This window comes from Triplophysa dalaica, chromosome 13 (assembly GCF_015846415.1).
Source record: "Triplophysa dalaica isolate WHDGS20190420 chromosome 13, ASM1584641v1, whole genome shotgun sequence".
Lineage (NCBI taxonomy): Eukaryota > Metazoa > Chordata > Actinopteri > Cypriniformes > Nemacheilidae > Triplophysa > Triplophysa dalaica.
In genome coordinates this window covers 9,746,235-9,763,893 of record NC_079554.1, presented here as the reverse complement: position 1 = coordinate 9,763,893, position 17,659 = coordinate 9,746,235, and the positions used below count along the sequence as shown (strand labels likewise).

Genomic DNA, 17,659 nt, shown 5'->3' with positions numbered 1-17,659 from the left:
TTTTTTGTGTTTAGTTGTTCGATTTTTAAAATATGTTATAGTACGTGGGTGATAAAACATGGAAAATAAAAACATCCTACGCATAAATTTCTGCACAATAAATCGCCCAAGTTATTTCTAAATTTAACAGAAAGTTGTTTGCATAGTTAAACAACCACTCAGCCTGTTTCTGTCACTGTGAAGGCAGAATGGCAGCAAAATGAGCAACAGGTGAGACCATTAATATAATGAGCGTATAAATGTGTCCCATTAAAACTTCACACTTGAAGTTCTTCCTGGTTGAGTTCCCTCAGAAGTGGCCTTCTTTGCAACCTTTAATGCCTTCTGCACTAATTATATAACCCTTATAAAGTGTCAAATACAAAACGATTTCATAAATGCTTTTTGAATTGTGAATCAAAAAATCTTGTTCATTTAAAATGCAGAATTTTCTTTTAGGTGTGTGTGTGGGTATGTGCACGTCAAACAGTCTGATTATTAACTGTCTCATCGGATTGATCTCTATCTGCACTGCATTTAACGCTCACACATATAACATTCCTCCATAAGGGGTCAAGATGTCAGAATACGTTTACACTTTATGTCCTCAAGAAATAAATCATTTTATCATATTTTCATTACAAAAAAAATTCACAGCGGTATGTGTTAAAACACTGCCATCTACTGTGACACTGATGTCTTTGTGATTAAGGAAAGAAATCTGAGATTCTATGTAAAATTTTACTTGCGTTGGAGATGATGGTTTTGTTTAACACTAAAGTGGGCTTTTGTGGAGGTACTTTAGCAGGGTAGTTCGGTTGCACAAGCAACTGTAATAAATGTCTATCAACAGACAGTCAGTCTGTTGCTTTAAAAGAGTTGTTTTGGTTATTTTAAATGAAACTCTTGCAACTCAGTAGATGCATATTAGTATAATCATAAAGGCTGAAGCAGCTCAATTGCTGTTCAGGTAAAGGTCAAGTAGTAATTATTGTGCACCTTCCAGTTAAGGCTAAAAATGCTTGCTTACACTGACCACTAGATATCAGTCGTGTCTAACTTTAAAATGCATTCATTGAAAATGTGTTACATAAAATGAAACACTGCGTAATATGGATGTGTTAATTTCATATTTCTCAAAACTGTGGAGGTAAAGGAAATAAAAGGAAAATATTTCAACTATTTCACCAAACTATTTATCAATTTAAACTGTTATATAAACATCGGGTCTGGTCAAAATACAGAGATGAGGGTCTTTAAATTATATTGCTGTTGTACTCTGTCTCAAAGTGTTAACATGTGCTCAATGTTTCTTACCATCGTTGGTATATTGTCCATTACCATCATGGTATATTGTCCATTACTATCGCTGGTATATTGTCTATTCTTCTACTTGTTGGAACAAACTGTTGTTAAAATAAATACTTGTTATTGTGGCAACTCCACCATGATATAACATTTTTAACAATCTGTGAGTAAAGTAACAATGAAGCTCATTGTATAATCACCAAATGGGGACCTGGGGTGGGATTAAATAAGATGTCTTCTTCCCACTCCCTTTCAGGCAGAATTTGATTGTCATATTTAAATACTGTATATTCAGTTATTTTTTATTTTTTTTATTTTCACTATATGACTTAACTATATTTGTCTACTTTGTTTTTTTTGGTGCCATTGCCTGAAATAAACAAATAAACAAACAAACAAAACAAACAAACTAAAAATTACACGTTTTGTGGGATAATTATTTTGTTTACTTGCTAAGAATATTACACATAAAACCATAATAAAAACTCTACATTACATGTGGCTCTACTGTGCTCTTACATACTGTAAGAAAAACATGCAATTGCATGCAGATGCTTTAAATTGTCAGTTTACTGAAAAAAAAGTATAAAGCAGTTGTTATGTTAATCTAATATTAAATTGTAAATTGAGTTGAAGTAATGTATTTGACTATTTGGGGATGTTAGAGGACCGTTCTGTTCTTATAACAGATGAACCCACACCGTGGGCTCCCTCCAGTGGGGCAGTAGCGCTATTGTAGGGCACAGTGTCCAAGTCAGGGCTAAAATTAAAGTTTAAATAACGGAAGATTCGCTATAATCACTACATTATGAATTGTATTGCAATAGATTTGTATACTGACTTGTTATACTTGATGTCATATTTTATGCAGTGAAATGAATTTACAGATATTTGAAAAATAATGTTTGCATTATTCATCCAATTTTATGATGTGCATTCTTGTAAACTGGTCAAAATTTGTGCCAAAAAACCCCGATTATTATTATAATATTTATATAAAATATGTATTTATTTTGTTTTTTTGGCCTTGTGTTTTTTTTGTTGGTATCTATATGTTTACGGATGTTTAAGAAGCTCTGACACATGGCATTAAGGAAGTGCACGTAAGGCCTTATTTAAGTGAAGGGAGTGGCTTTACGCACTCTCCACATCTACCTGACTCTCAGAGCTGGACTTTGAACTGGAGCTTTAAGCAAACAGGAAAAATCCCAAGGGAGCAACTCTGCAAGGTTAGTAAGCGACCTATAAACTATTCAGCACTAAACAGCATTTGGAAAAACGTCGCTCGAGTTGTTTTCTGTTAGTATAATTCTTATTTTAAAAGGTTGATTTATTTTTATATTTATTACTAAGTTACGAATTCGAAGATTTCCAAAGTGTCATAACTTTAATAGAGTCACAGTTAAACGCGCTTAACTCGCTTTTAAATTGTTTTGGTCAATATGTGTTGTGTGTGTATATGAGTCGAGTTGAAGAAGGCAAGTCTGCGCAGGTACAGTTATGTGTGCGCGCATTCCTGTGTGTAAATGGAGCGTGTGGTGATTCTGCCTACACCGTCCGAACAGCCTGTGCTTCTATACAGCCTTCTAGGAATCCACAACCTTACATTTCTAGGGTATAAAACCAGTGTAAATATAAGTCGCGTTTGTCATTTCTAAGCGTAGAACTTTCTCCCACTTCTGATCGGTGTTAGCTTTTAGAAAGTAACCATAGCCTACCTCTGAATTTTGCTTGTTTTGGGTCGACTTTCAGGACCTTAGGACCTGGGACCTTATTCCAGGTAGGGGTGATATGGGATAGGGCTACTTAGAATACTGTGTATTAAAATTTTAATGGTATAAAATTGGGTCCCCGGGCCTGGGACAAAAGTGTTTATTCCCCACCCAAAAATATGGGCCCTTTAATAACAGGACACTGATGACAGCCATGGTGTAAACAATACGTAACACATCAATTTTGTATTCAGTTGTTTTTCAGTTCAACTTGCTTCTTTCAGTCCATGCTTAATACTGTATGCTTTTACGCTGTGTAAACCACAAACCATAAAACTTGATATAGTTAGTTGACCCATAAGAGTCCAACAAAAGACCTATTATGCAATAAAATCATTTTGCATTTCCATAATCTGGAATAGGTTTAAATGTTACCTTTGGACAACCTCAAATTATTTTTCTCTGGTATTAGAAAGCACAATTGTTTTTAATTGCTTTAGCCTTTTGTTATGTTTTCTATGTGCTCCATGAGTCCTGAGCTAGTGTTGGTTTGGAAAAATTATAACCTCAAAGGTCCTCAAAGGTCAAATCACACACAGTTGTAAGCACATGACAATAACCCTTTCAGTGCTTCACAGAAATGCACAGCCATGGAATTGTTAACATTTCCTAAAATGTGAAACTGACACTTTTTATTACCATTCATGGTAAATTCATATTTAACAGCAACATTGGTGGATTATAGTTAATCTCTGTATTCTAAATGCAAGAGCATGCAAAAGTTTTGTATACAGTTGACACACTTAACTGACTTTAGCAAAAATACAGGTAGCGTGGCACAGCGAGGCTTGACTGAGTTAAAAAGACACATACAGTCGCTTTACTTCTAGGTATTCATTGCCTCAGGCAAACAAAACAGCAAGACAGAAAATGCATAGGTTCACACAACCTCTGTTAAGAAAAGGAAGATTGATAAGTCTGTATCAGTGTTTTTCCATTCCATCAATACTGTATCAGTTTAAGAAGTCCTATCATTTTACCTTTCTTGGTTAGTGCAGAGATAAGATGAACATACCAGAAAATAGAATCAGAGGGGTGTGGGAACATGCTAATGTAAGCACATGATGACAACCAAACCAATGTGAGCAAACACAGTGTAAACTTTGTTCAAATGCATTTTAAAGGACATCTTGGATTTAGAGGATGGTAGGTTTTTGAGTATTTTTGTTTGTTAGTTTGTTTAAAATGTTAACTATCACTCATTCATCAACAATTCATAAATGTTTTAGAATGCAGACATAAAGTTAGTCTGTAAAGAATACACCTGAACAATTATTGCTGACAGAAAATCTCTCAAAAAATACGTTATTTCAGACTGTACTGTGTATGTAGTTGTAATAAGGTTCATTAAAAGGAAGGAAGGAGTCGGGAACCGGCAAACATTTAAATAAACATTTAATCAAAATAATAACAGCCGGCGGCCCCTCACGGCCGACCGCCGGCGAACAAAACATAAATACAAAACACAAGAACATAAATACAACCGTAAAACAAGTTCGGGCCCGGTCCTCTCTCCTCGACGGTCCGGTCGCTCGTTCCTTTTATATGCTCCCTATCTCCTACGTGATTCGAGGCCGGTGTGCGCACAGCTTGCGCTCATTCACAATTACTCACCGGACTCGAACCACGGTCTCGCCCCGCCTACTCTACTACAGTAGTGTTTCTAAATAATTTATTTTGTAATAAAATGGACAAATTCAGATTTCAAAGGCTTAGGGTTTAATAGTCATACACACAGCCGTGGAAAAAAATAAGAGACTGGTCGAGTTTTGCTTTTTATCAACCTTTTCTGTTTGTATTGTGGCAATTTCAGTCAAGTGTCTGTTGAATTTCACAGAACTAAACCTCAGGAAGGACAAACTCCTCCAACAGCAATGTGAAAAACTGAGAGAACATCCTAAAAATACATAAGTAATGTGTTAAAAATGAAATCAATCTGTTCCCCATTTCAAACATGCAAATAAATGCAAATAAAAACAATATCTTTATTTGGAATTTAGGAGAAATGCTGTCACTGGGTCAGTGTTCATTTTACTTAAATGTTTACCTAAAACGAGAAATTAAAAAAAATGAGTGGAACTGAAATTGATTTTCGAGTTGCTTTGAAGTTTCTATGGATAAAAACCTTTGACGAAATCTGTAAATGTAGCAATATGTTTTTTTCTTCTGCTCTGTAAGGTAAAAACTAATTTTTCGTAATTTCCCTTCTCTCTCAGAATAACTAAAAAACTATAAGTAGTAAGTACACCTTTAACACGTCACAACAGAAAGTACTGATGTGTTTGGGTGGGATGTGCAGGTGAAACTTTTTAACCTTAAACCCTGTTGTTTTTCAAACCATGGCACATGCAGATGAGATGAAAGTGGTGATGGTGTGAGGATACTGTATCTTTGAGGACGTTATTGAGGATGGCAGGTGACACAACTACCCTCTCCTGGAAGGTACTTGCCCAAGACTGGGATGGGGGCATCAAAAGCCCTGACCTGGGTCCTGTTGGAGAAGGTGGTCCTGTGAAGATCATCAAAGTGTGCTTCAGTAACAGCAATAATATTAGCAAGAACTTTAAATTGGTCAAATGTGACAGCTCATGGCAGATCAAGGTATAACTCATCAGTAGAACTACATCATAGTATTTCTAGTCGTGTGTTGGAATACTGATTTTGTTTTCCATCAGACCATCATCCAGTCTATTCTGAACAGTGGGCGCTTGGGCCCAAATGTGCAAAACCCAGGCTGCTTCGGATTGAGCCTCAAACATCTCAAATCTGAGGAGATCCACTGGTTGCACCCAGAATTTACAGTAGGACAGGTAGAACAGCGCTATGAGAGTCATCACGCTGAGGCTGAGTGGAGGTACAAGAGACTTGTTTCTTGCGTTAGCTGTTTTAATCTGTAATCTTTATTAAAACGACTGTGCGTGTTTTATTTCAGATATGACCTTAGAATTCGCTACATTCCTGTTGATTATATGAAACGATTAAAAGAAGACAGAACCTTCCTATTGTATTTCTATCAGCAGGTCAGCAAACATAATTTCCAGATGTTCTCAATCTGTTTGGTTGTGAATAGTTTGTTGGTGAATTGTTCAAAATGTGTGTGGTAGGTGCGGAGTGACTACATGCAGCATCACGCTAATAAAGTTAGCGATGGAATGGCACTTCAGCTGGGCTGTTTAGAGATCAGGTAAAGAACACCAAATCTTGATCGTGCATTTTACAGCTATATTTCTATTGTTGTATTACGAATATTTGTTTTGTTTTCAGGCGCTTTTATAAAGACATGAATGCCAAAGGTCTAGAGAAAAAGACAAATTTTGATCTGCTAGAGTAAGTTTTTATTGTTTATTAAAATCATTTATAAAACTATAGATATTTGGCTAATATGCTATATTTGTTTTTTTTTAGAAAAGATGTTGGTCTGGACCTGTTCTTTCCCAAGGGACTTATTGACAGTATGAAGGTTAAGTTTAGGTTTCATTAACACTTCTTTCTATTCTTTTATTTACTTTTTATAGCAGAAAGTTGTAAATTATAATTATTATAATGTATATTGCACAGCTGTCACTATTAAGTTTTGCAAACATTTGGTATGTATTATTTACTTTAAATCCGTCTCCATAAAAATTTGTAAAAGTTTGGTACTAAGAACATATGTGTTTCTAATAAACATGGCTTATGTAAGCTGTCCTCCTCCAAAAAATTACCCCCATAGGTTGTTTGTGCAAGCAGCTTATTACAATGCATGTTTAAAAGTTAGGACCGTTTGACTGGTGGTGTCATTTTATGTGTGTCTTCATGAAATGACTCTCAAAATGTGGGTTGTTTTTGCGTGTGTGAACTACGTGGTTTGGGTTCAAGGATAAGTCATAAGAGCTGTTACCTGATTTGAGTTTAGCCTTGGGTTATGTCCCAGTCCCATTATTTCTCTCCTGACTGTTTAATCAATCTTACAGATGAAAAAAGGCTAATGTTAGAAAAACGTGTAAAGATTTTTAAATTGAAATTCTTCATATAAACTGAGTTTTGCTTGTAACAGCCTAAGCAGTTAAGGAAGCTCATCCAGCAGACGTTTCAGCAGTACTCGATACTAAAAGAAGACGAGTGTATGCTAAAGTTCTTCGAAACCTTTGGAGAATTCTCCAACTTTGAAGAGGAATTCTTCCCCTGTGAGCTTGTGGTATGTAAACACCTGGCACCACCATCAGGTCTTAAATGCTCAAAAATATAAAAAAAAAAACTACATATGAAAAAATGAACAGATCCACTTTGTATAAGATTTACATTTAGGTAAACAACAATGTGACATGATCTGTTTCTTTATCATCTACTCAGCAAGGTTGGAGTCTAGCAGTGGATTTAGTCATAGGTCCAAAAGGCATTCGGCAACGTACCAAAGCAGACTCCACGGTCAGCAACTTTATACCCATATAAACTTTTTTTATATAATAATATAAAAAATGAACAATATTTACATAATGTTCCAATGTTGATTTAAGTTCTCTTTGTCACAGCCGGTCTTTCTTGCTGAATATAAACAGATCCGAAGCATCAAGTATAATACACAAACAAATGGCAGAACTTTGTTACTTATCGAAATTGAAGGTGCCAGACAGGTGAGAAAGTTCTCACTTTAGTATCAGGCTATAAAACATATATGCACAATACCGTTTTTTTTACCGAACTTGCGGTGACCTTGCATTCCTAGAATCTCTCCATCAGCGTGGCGTCTCTGGCCATCGCAGAGAACATGGCCGACCTGATTGACGGTTACTGTCGGTTTGTAAATAACGCAGACTATTCTTTGATAGCTGGACAAAATAAAAAAAGCAACGCGCAAGGTAAGTCCCAATTACACCTCAAGATGTCAACAGCTTTCTCACAAAGTTTGTCTTGAAAAGATTTTGAGTTTGTGGGAGCTCCTTCAAGAAGCAGTGATCCCTTTTCATATTTAAAAATCTCAATCTCTGAGATAAATGACTGAGTTTAATCTCATAATAACATTTTTGGCAGCATTCTTCAAATGATATGAGGGTGCTGACTGCTCTGCGTTATGAATCACGTCTTTTGTGATTAATATGAGTGTGGGAATTGCCACATTTCTTAGTATTGAAGGCTGAGACTTATTTTCCCTGTCTTAGGTGTGCCGTTGCGCAACTCTCTTCCTGACATTCCCTCGGGGTGAGTACATCAACATTCTTCTTCTCTGTTTTCTTTTCCTCAGAACTACGAAACAGAAACACTGTTAATTAACTTTAATGTAATGACATACATTTCTCATGCACACTGAACAATACACTGTCCAGTATTACATTACATTGTTCATGTGTGTTGTTCTTATTATGTCTTATTCTGTTGTTATTGTTTTCCATTTTTAGAAAACAAAGAGAATCCTTCAGATACAGTAGTGAGTAGCAGTTTCATATTTATTTCCAGTCATTGCAAGATCACATTCTAGAATCGGTTTGATATGTGTTATAACCACTTCCTCAGAATAAAAGTAATATCAGCTCTATCTTCCAGACTCTGATATATACTGTGAAATCCCAGATGAAAAGCCGCCACCACCTGGTATGAAATGGAAATTGTTCTTCATATGATTTAATACAGAGATATATGCCCTCAGTGTTTTTGTTTATACTTTATTTTTGTATGTGTTACATTGAAGTGGTCGTCTTATAGTTTTCTCATGGGTTAAACAGCAAAGGTTGGACTCTCAAGGAGAGAAATTGTCTTAAAGCGTATTCTGGGTGAAGGCTTCTTTGGAGAAGTTCATGAAGGAGTTTACCAGAAAAAGGCAAGTGTGCCCTTTGCAGTGTTAACAAATATTGTAAAGTAAAATAAAAAATGTTTCATGGCATATTTTTATTTGTGCACTTACAAAAATCATTTAGATTCTCTTAGAGTAAGATTTGTGAATCTAATTAATAATGTACAGCAAAAAACTGTTATTGTAAATGAACGTCGGTAAAAATTATTGATAACTCAAATAAATATTGAAACTTGGGTGTTAAGTAGCGTGAAAAACATGCACCAGATGTCATTTTAATTAAAATTAAAATTAAAATAAAGATAATTTTCTTTTTTCTTGTTTTGATTAGAATGGAGAGAAAATCAATGTCGCAGTAAAAACTTGTAAGGACTGTGCTCCTGATGTCAGAGAGAAGTTTGTGGGTGAAGCAGGTATGATAATAAAAACTCCAGGTATTTGTTATAATCATAAAAAAATATTTGACGATTTCTGATCAAATTCTACCTGTGCCAGAGAAATAGATCTATAGAACTATTCGAACATACTTTGGAACTGATATTTTACTGCAGGAACAGTCATTCCAAACTTAAGTTTGCAATTGAAGTCTTTCATGTTGAGGGTTTTGTCATGATCCTGTCCTGAGTTTTCTAGTTCTGTGGACAGGGTCCTGACAGTACCATGTCTTTTGTTTTTGTTGTGTTTTGTGTGAAAACATATGGCCTATGTTGTGACTTTGAGCCATTTGTTCTCCTGTCGCGTGCCTTGGCCCGCCCCCTTGTTTTCCCTTTAGCTTCCCATTGGTGTTTCATTCCCCTCACCTGCCCAGTGTAATTTTCCCTTGTGTTCCCATCTCAAGTCCCTAGTATTCTCTGTCCTGTGCCGGTTCGTCACATCTAATGATTGTTAATGTTACGTTCCCAGTCCCTGCAATTATCCTATTCCAGTCTTGCCTTACCTTGTCGTGTTTTTGGCTTAGTATTTTTTATCATTTTGGACTTTATTCATTTGCCCCTTTGGAAGTATTTGATTTAGTTTCTTCCTCCATGATTTTGTTTAATAAAGTTTTGTTTGTTTGCACCTTGGCTCTCTGCATTTGAGTTTTTCTGTCATATGCGTGTCACGCTTCTTTAAGTCAAAGTATACAAATGTGTACAAATGTATTCTTAACAACTTCTCTAACCTGTATCCGTTCTAACATGACATCTCATCCATCTAGTTATGATGAAGAGCCTGGACCATCCACACATAGTACGACTAATAGGTGTCATTGAGGAAGATCCTGTGTGGATTGTTATGGAGTTGTGTCAACACGGGGAGGTAAGCAGCTGCGTTGATGGATGCTGGATGCTATAATGTTGTACTTGATTGATAAGGCACTATACAGTACGTCAAAACACATCGCTTGGGAAATTGCAGGGCCAATAATGTTGTCACTGTGAGTTATTATATTGGGCAGTGTGGTATTAAATTAAGTGAGATAGAGGAGTTTACATAACTTTTAAATTAAACCAATAAACTCCAAATGGTGTAGATACTCTTTCAATCTATATAGTGCAATTACATTTTATCCGGGCGTGCTGTGATTGATCTCGCAAACTCAATTAAGAGAATCCCATTCCATATAGATGGCTCTATTGCCGTTTACGATATCTGTAAAAACAGTCATGACAGTCAAATGGTTTACAAGCCCACAGGAAGTTCAATATTGAATGTATCATCACAACTGTGTCTTTTAAAGTACAGAAGGTACGGTTTGACTAATCAAGTAATGGGCAATGAATGATTTTATACTCTTTCAAAGCTTAGAAGAGTTAATGGGGTTCTCAGTTACATTTCATTGAAGTTTAAGCTTTGTTTAATATGTTTTTCTAAAAATGACATACAGTACAATAGGAGAAATAGTCAAGCTAGAAAGTTATTCTATGAGTATAGATTTATTATTAAGGTAGATAGAATTGTTGTCAGACAATTTGGTCATTTTTATGAGAATTGTTTGACTTTTAATTTTGAAGTTTGACTCTTTCCACACTTCTGCAAATCTGCAGAGATTAAACGCTTCAAAATCCTCATACTTAATAAAATGTCACTTTTTTTCTCTCCATGTCATCCTATCGCTTTTTATACAAAAAAAATACATATTTTTTTTGTCAAAGATAATAGATCCATTTTTTTATTTATTATTCTAACTTATTGGCCCTGGCATTCTTTCTGTGAAGAACATATATCAGGACAAATATATGACTACACACTGTACACCCCGAGCACATTAATATTACTTAAAGGATGTTCGAGTCCACTGTCCATTTGTAGAAACTGTAGGTTCTGTGTACCTTCATTGTGTCCTCTTCATGTCTGAGCCTCCTTTTAGTATGTTTTTGTGTGTTTGTGTGCGTGAGAGAGAGTGTGTGTAAGTGTGAGTTTTGTGTCTCTGCCCCGGGAAAAAAAATGTGGACCACTTCAATTCATAAATGTGATCTAACAAAGGTACAGGGCAGATATTAACCATATATGCTGTTTAGATTGCTTGTAATTGGGATGAAGTAAATATATTTTAATAATTTTAACATTAAGTGTTTTATTGTGTTGAATTAAAAACCCAAAACTGCAGATGGTCCCACCAACACTGGCTGAGTAACAAAAATACGAACACCACATGTTTAAAAACAAGGGTTTAGTACAACAATTGTGATTCTGTGGGTAAGCACTAAAAGGGTTGTCATCTGATGAAGTAATGCTTCAGAAACCATCATATGAACTAAACATTTACTTCTGTCGAAAAGTGCCGTTATTGTACTACACTAATCCACTCATCTTTTTATTTCTTGTATGTGTAGATGGGGAAATACTTGAGTAAAAATCCGAGTTTAAGCAGCACAACACTAGTTCTCTTCTGCCTGCAGATTTGTAAAGGGCTGGTCTACCTACAGGGAAAGAACATGGTTCACCGGTAAGACTGTTACTTTACATTGAGGACACCAAAAATAAGTTGGAGAAACTTTATTTTCAACATTTACCCTTTTAAACTAAATCTTGTGTATTGTTTATGCCTGTGTGTTTGACAGAGACATAGCTGTACGAAATGTGCTTGTTGCATCACCTGAGTGTGTGAAGCTGGGTGACTTTGGGCTTTCTAGATACATAGAGGATGAGGAATATTACAAAGGTTACCTGTTTTCAAACTCATAAAAGGAACAGTTTGTTAAATTGCTGAAAAACAGCAGTGTTTTGATTCCTTGTTTGTTTGTTTTCTCAGGCTCACTTTATTATAATCTCAAATTGTCTAATGTGTCACATTATGCAAATCTTTTAAAATATGTTTTGTTCTATTGTCCGCATTATGTTTAGTAACCATAGAAACTTCTCATTATCTTACGATATGTCTGTAGCATCTGTTACACGTTTACCCATCAAATGGATGGCTCCTGAATCCATTAACTTCAGGCGTTTCACTGCTGCCAGTGATGTGTGGATGTTTGGTAAGTGAGATTTGAAGGTCACTGACAACTCACAACATTAGTTGGTGTTTACATGGAAAATACTGTTTTGCTGCAAAACAGCTGTAGACCTCAGGTGATCAAAGGAAACAATAACAGCTTCAGCTGTTTTCTTACAAAACTGTCATTAGATATGATTTGATAACACATAGAAAACCATTTATAAAAATTGCTTCCCACTTTTTAAAGTGGGGGGACTGCTACAAAAGAGCTAACATCTCTTATATTCATTCATTTTGAACTGTCATTAAATGTATCATGAATTGTCCACATGTTCTCTCATCCTCTTCTGTTCATGTCATTTAGCTGTGTGCGTTTGGGAGATCATGAGTCAGGGTAAACAACCGTTCCACTGGCTGGACAACCGTGAAGTGATAAATCAGCTGGAGCAAGGCAACAGGCTGCCCAAACCTGAGCAATGCCCTCCTGCCCTGTACTCCCTCATGACGTGCTGCTGGAGTTATGACCCCCGCGAAAGACCCACCTTCACCGAACTCGCCTGCAACATCAGGTCTGGCCTCTTGTGTCCTGTCACTGTTATTAAAAGTATAGTTCAACCAAAATCGAAAGTTCTGTAATGAATAACCCTCTTGTCATTCACAGAACACTTTGGTGTCTAATTTAAAAAACAAAATAGAGAACTTCTTTGTTAGATAAATTGTAATACCCTTTTCCCCACCACGCTTTTTTAATGGTTATATGTCTTTTTTAATAATAATTTTTCAATAATTTTCATTTTATTTGTTTTTATTTAACAATAAACTAATTCAAAAGGAAATATTTTACAAAATATTTGTAGCATATGCATGAAAAGTGCATTGTGTCATTTAACTTTAAAAAGTTTACTTTCTAAACTTAAAAGCTAGTAAGAAAGACAAAGAAAGAAACAAAGCAACTTTATTTATAAAGCATATTGTACCTCTACTCTATTAATTTTCAAAAACTTTACTAATAAACACCAGAGTCATAAAATCAAAAGTATGATGTATAGTCTGAGAAGGAATGAAAATACTTAAATAAAATGACACATTATAAAAAATATGTCTTGCACTTGCATAAGGGGCACCACACTCTTTAGTCAGCGAATACATAAGAACAAACAGTATGTTTTTACCTTCTCATCTCTTCTGAGATCGTTGGGAAAAAATTCAGCTATGGGTGGCATAATAGTAAAATGCTGCCTCACCTTGTTTCGTTAAAACACTTTGGGTTTTAAGCTGACACCATCATAATAATCTAAGAGGCCTATTAGGTTTATGTCCACCAAGCATATCTGCAATGTACAGTTCAGGTTTTACATTTTGCCATTGAGGGATAGTAGCTCTTAAACAATTGGTAGCACTATTTTAAATCAATTCTAAAAGTGACTAAAAACCAGTGTTAAGATTTAAGATTGCATTGCGGTAGTCTACCCAGCTGCTTATCAATGTGACATTGTTCTTGCCTTTTGAATAGCGTATGTAATGTTAAATTTTTTTATTTCCCAACAACTTTGCAATCTGAATTTATATTTAAAAAACATTTTGTTTAACAGTGATGTCCACCAAATGGAGAAGGAGTTGGAAGGAGAGAGAGAGAGAGACAAAGCTCGTATGACCCGGTTCCTGGAGCCCAGGTTTAACATTAGTGAACCCCCACCAAAGGTCAAACCTCATATAATGTTCTTTATTACACTCATTCAGAGCTGCACATTCCTCATGACATCATATCATTACACTGTCACTAATTCATATTGTTTACATCACCAGCCTTCCAGAATCAATACTGGCCGCTTCGGAAATACCCTTGGAGTGGGCCTGCACCTACAGGTATGTGTGTCCATGGCATTTACAAAACTACTGTTTTTGTATACATGCTAAAAAAAGAATGGTAAATGATTTAACAAAGAACCTCTTTCTATTGAAGAACCAAGTTTCGCTGAATAGGATTATTTTAGTTGTTGTGTATTGGTTTACATTAACAGATATGTGTGCTGTTGTCTTTTATTTCCAGCTGAATGAGGCCTTATGTGCCAGTTCACCAGATCTGGCCAGCCCATGTGACTACCAGTCACCTATCGACTCCACCAACAGCCTATCCATTCCTAAGGCCTCGCCCCGACGCCTCAGTCTTGGGGTAAAATTTGACCATTGTAATGCTATCACAAAATCACATGCCTTGCTATTTATTTAGTAAAAATATTAGTCATTGGTTTGGGGACCATTTTCAGAGCTTTCAGTTGATTCAATAGTTTTCTTTAATCTGTCTGTGTGCTTGAGCAGGAGGGCGAGTTCAACTTCGGGCCGCCCAGTATGGAAGATGCCCAGCGGCTGTGGCAGGCAGAGAAAGAGCGCATGCAGGAAACTATGATGATACAGAAAGAACAGATGGAGGAGGACACAAAATGGTTAAAGACGGAAGAAAAGCTTCTGGTTAGGGAGGAACCTTGTAAATCACAGCCATAAATATGTGAACACACAAACACTGCCTCCATTTCAGTTTAAAATAATACAGTATGAATAAATCGGGAGTTGGTCTCTTACAGCTTCCTTGGCTCTTGGGGGGGGTTCCATGTTGGAATATGAATTTACTCTTGTTTAGACAAAAGCATTATTGGGGTCAGGCACTGATGTTGGTAATGGGCTGTATTGCAGTTCACCCTAAAGGTCTTTAATGGGGTTCAGGTCTGGGTTTTTTGCAGGCCTCTCAAATTCATTCCCAATAGGCTGAGTAAATTCGTCATGGACCTCGAACAGGGGCACAAATTTCCCCTGATATAGTCACTAGATACAACCCCCTTCAGTAACCTTAACATGCTTAAAAACATCTGAAGAAATGATCTGACTCTAGCATGTGGCCACATTTTAGTATATAGTATATACTTTATTAGTTTAATATACATCATAGATTTTACTGTGAGATTTAGCCACATCGTAAGCATTTCCAATAAATGACTCTTGAAAAAGTTTTTTCTTTTTTTCTTAGGATCCGATGTTTCATGAGAACTCAAATATTCCTGAGGTCTGTGTTCTTTATTCCTTAAATCCAAATTACATGTTTTATAATTCCATTCTAATTTATAATTGCTTTAAAAAAATCTCATGCTAAGCTACCTTAAAAATGTTGTTTCTATTTATTTCTAGACACCAGAACCATCACTTAATGGTAAGTGCTGTTGTAATGATAAATAGTATCATGTCCACGCTGCTGTTCTGACTATTCTGTATCCACTTATAGCTGACCTGCGGCTGCCTCCTTCAAAACCTCCCAGAATTGCAGTGCAGGTAAGCACTACTCAATGTGAATGATGGAAAATTGTGTGTTGTGTACATGCCATACCTGTTTGTTGTGTTGCTTTATGGAAGGCTCGATTTTGATTGGTCAATAAACAGATATTTACCAACAAACTGCACACATGTTGAATAAATGATAACAACCTCTTAAATGTTTATTTATATCAAATGATAAAGGACCAGTGTCCTCTCTTTCAGCCTGCACCTACAGCGGAGCTGGACCGCTCTGAGGACACCGTGTACCAGTGTGTCATGGATGTAGTGAAAGTGGTTGTGGAGTTTAAAAACGACCTTAACGCACTGCCGTCCAATGAGTACATCACTGCTGTCAAGGTTATGATCACAACAAAAGCCTGCTTTTAAAACTGATGCTACGTTTACAGAATTTTACAAAATGAACATTTTTATTAAACGCTCCAGATTTTTGTCTTCTCTTTTGTAGAATGTTGGACTATCGTTACGAAATCTGATTAACAGCGTGGATGATATACTTCCAACACTGCACAAATCTTGTAGGACTGAGGTAGTATTTTTTCAGCTATTCTTTTATATGTTCACTGTACAAAAACAACTTAAAAATGAAATGAAGCTTTTTAACTAAGTTTTCAAGTTAAATCAAATTTGGTTTATGAATCAATTCAACTTAATTTTATTAAACACGCTTTTTTAAGCAAGTTCAATATAATTTATGTTCAAATGACTCATAAAAATAATTTGATTTAACTTAAAAATTTAAGGCAGCTAACTTTTTCAGTGTTTCATTGTTATTTGAATAGCAATATTTTTATATATAAATCATTTGACATATTTTATATAATTTCTGTAGATTTTTTCACAATGTAGTCTTGACCCATGTTTCGGTGCAGATTGCAATAAAACAGCAGAACTGATAACCAGACTCGCCGCTTTTCAGGAAATGGAAAAAACTGTGTACTTTTTAAATAATTAAATACTGTGTTGTCCAAGTTGAGAAGCTTTTTTTATACTTTTTATATGTTACATATTTGTCAAACCCAGTAAAACATAAAGGGTGACTAATAATAATGATTTGTGACAAAACATCAGGAAATATAGAGATACAAGGTTTCAGGACTAATATTCCACTAATATTCTATGAAATTTTCTTTATGTCTTTCTCATCAGATGGTCTGCAATTCTGATGATTTCAATATCTAGTTTATATCTTTCAACTCGGTTGACTAAATGATCATCTAAATGCAAATCTTCCTCTCTCCTGCTCTCAGATTGAAGGCACACAAAAGTTGTTGAATAAGGATTTGGCTGAGCTTATCAGCAAGATGCGTCTGGCCCAGCAGAACGCCGCCACCTCTCTGAAGGAAGAGTGCAAGAAACAGATGCTGGCATCTTCCCACAATTTAGCCATGGATGCCAAGAACCTGTTAGACTCTGTAGACCAGGCACGTGTGCGCTCAAACCTGGCCAAGCCAAAAGCAGAGGACCCCGCCTCAGAGGAGACAGACTAGAGACTTAAAGAAACATGAGTCACAGCTTGAGTAATGGACAGGATTACCATCTGCTTGTAGAATATGCAATTGTACAACATTGTAAAATGCAATGTAAACTACAGTATGGGACGTGATTCTGCCTCAATTTAAACTACGGATTTACAGCATGTAAAGTTTGATGATTTTGAAAAGCAAGCAATTTAGTCGGTGACTGAATTTTCTCAAATTGCTTTATGCAATATATCTTGTCTTATAAATGTTGAAGACAAGGAGAATACTGTAAAAGGCTTTTATAGCCAAAAGCTTTTAAAAAATACTTTGTTTGCAATTACTATTAAAATATGTTTTTAGACATGAACATTTGGACTTCTTCAGCACTCCTATTAGGTACTTCATGATGTTTCATCGTGACCAGTGCACAGATTCTAATAATATGTGAATATATGGCAGGCAATACAGTATGTCAATTGAAGAGGTTTAAAACCCTCAACTGGTGTTGCATGTTCTGATTGGATTTTGGAATAAAATGATAAATAATAGCAAAAAGTAAAGTTAAACTAACCAGACAATCATGCAGTATAAGTAGGTATAATAGGCTTATTGATTTTCTAAAGTGAGC

At 35.8% G+C, this 17,659-nt stretch overlaps 1 protein-coding gene across 2 annotated transcripts; it reads left to right on the top strand.

The window, feature by feature from the left end:
- Window positions 1-2,387: 2,387 nt before the first annotated feature.
- On the top strand, window positions 2,388-17,398 carry ptk2bb (protein tyrosine kinase 2 beta, b). 2 transcript variants are annotated; one of them, XM_056764407.1, is made up of 31 exons: window positions 2,388-2,516; window positions 5,412-5,660; window positions 5,735-5,913; window positions 5,992-6,079; window positions 6,164-6,243; window positions 6,324-6,386; window positions 6,465-6,519; window positions 7,096-7,236; window positions 7,392-7,466; window positions 7,571-7,672; window positions 7,765-7,897; window positions 8,198-8,237; window positions 8,435-8,463; window positions 8,580-8,627; window positions 8,759-8,853; window positions 9,158-9,239; window positions 10,025-10,125; window positions 11,643-11,755; window positions 11,871-11,971; window positions 12,195-12,284; window positions 12,609-12,813; window positions 13,837-13,945; window positions 14,051-14,110; window positions 14,295-14,417; window positions 14,564-14,713; window positions 15,267-15,302; window positions 15,425-15,446; window positions 15,519-15,565; window positions 15,773-15,907; window positions 16,017-16,097; window positions 16,819-17,398. In XM_056764407.1, the coding sequence occupies exons 2-31, from the start codon at window positions 5,469-5,471 to the stop codon at window positions 17,056-17,058; spliced, it is 3,015 nt and encodes a 1,004-aa protein (XP_056620385.1). In that variant the 5' UTR covers window positions 2,388-2,516; window positions 5,412-5,468; the 3' UTR covers window positions 17,059-17,398. The 2 variants fall into 2 exon arrangements, with proteins under 2 accessions (XP_056620385.1, XP_056620384.1); XM_056764406.1 differs by lacking the exon at window positions 2,388-2,516 and adding an exon at window positions 2,954-3,067.
- The last annotated feature ends 261 nt before the right edge of the window (window positions 17,399-17,659 follow it).

Excerpts from the sequence above, each read along its gene's own strand:
- ptk2bb (XM_056764407.1), top strand. The coding sequence starts at position 5,469 with ATGGCAGGTGACACAACTACCCTCTCCTGGAAGGTACTTGCCCAAGAC. Across the intron at positions 15,566-15,772 it reads CTCCCAGAATTGCAGTGCAG|CCTGCACCTACAGCGGAGCT; the intron begins GTAAGCACTACT and ends CCTCTCTTTCAG. Across the intron at positions 16,098-16,818 it reads ACAAATCTTGTAGGACTGAG|ATTGAAGGCACACAAAAGTT; the intron begins GTAGTATTTTTT and ends TCCTGCTCTCAG.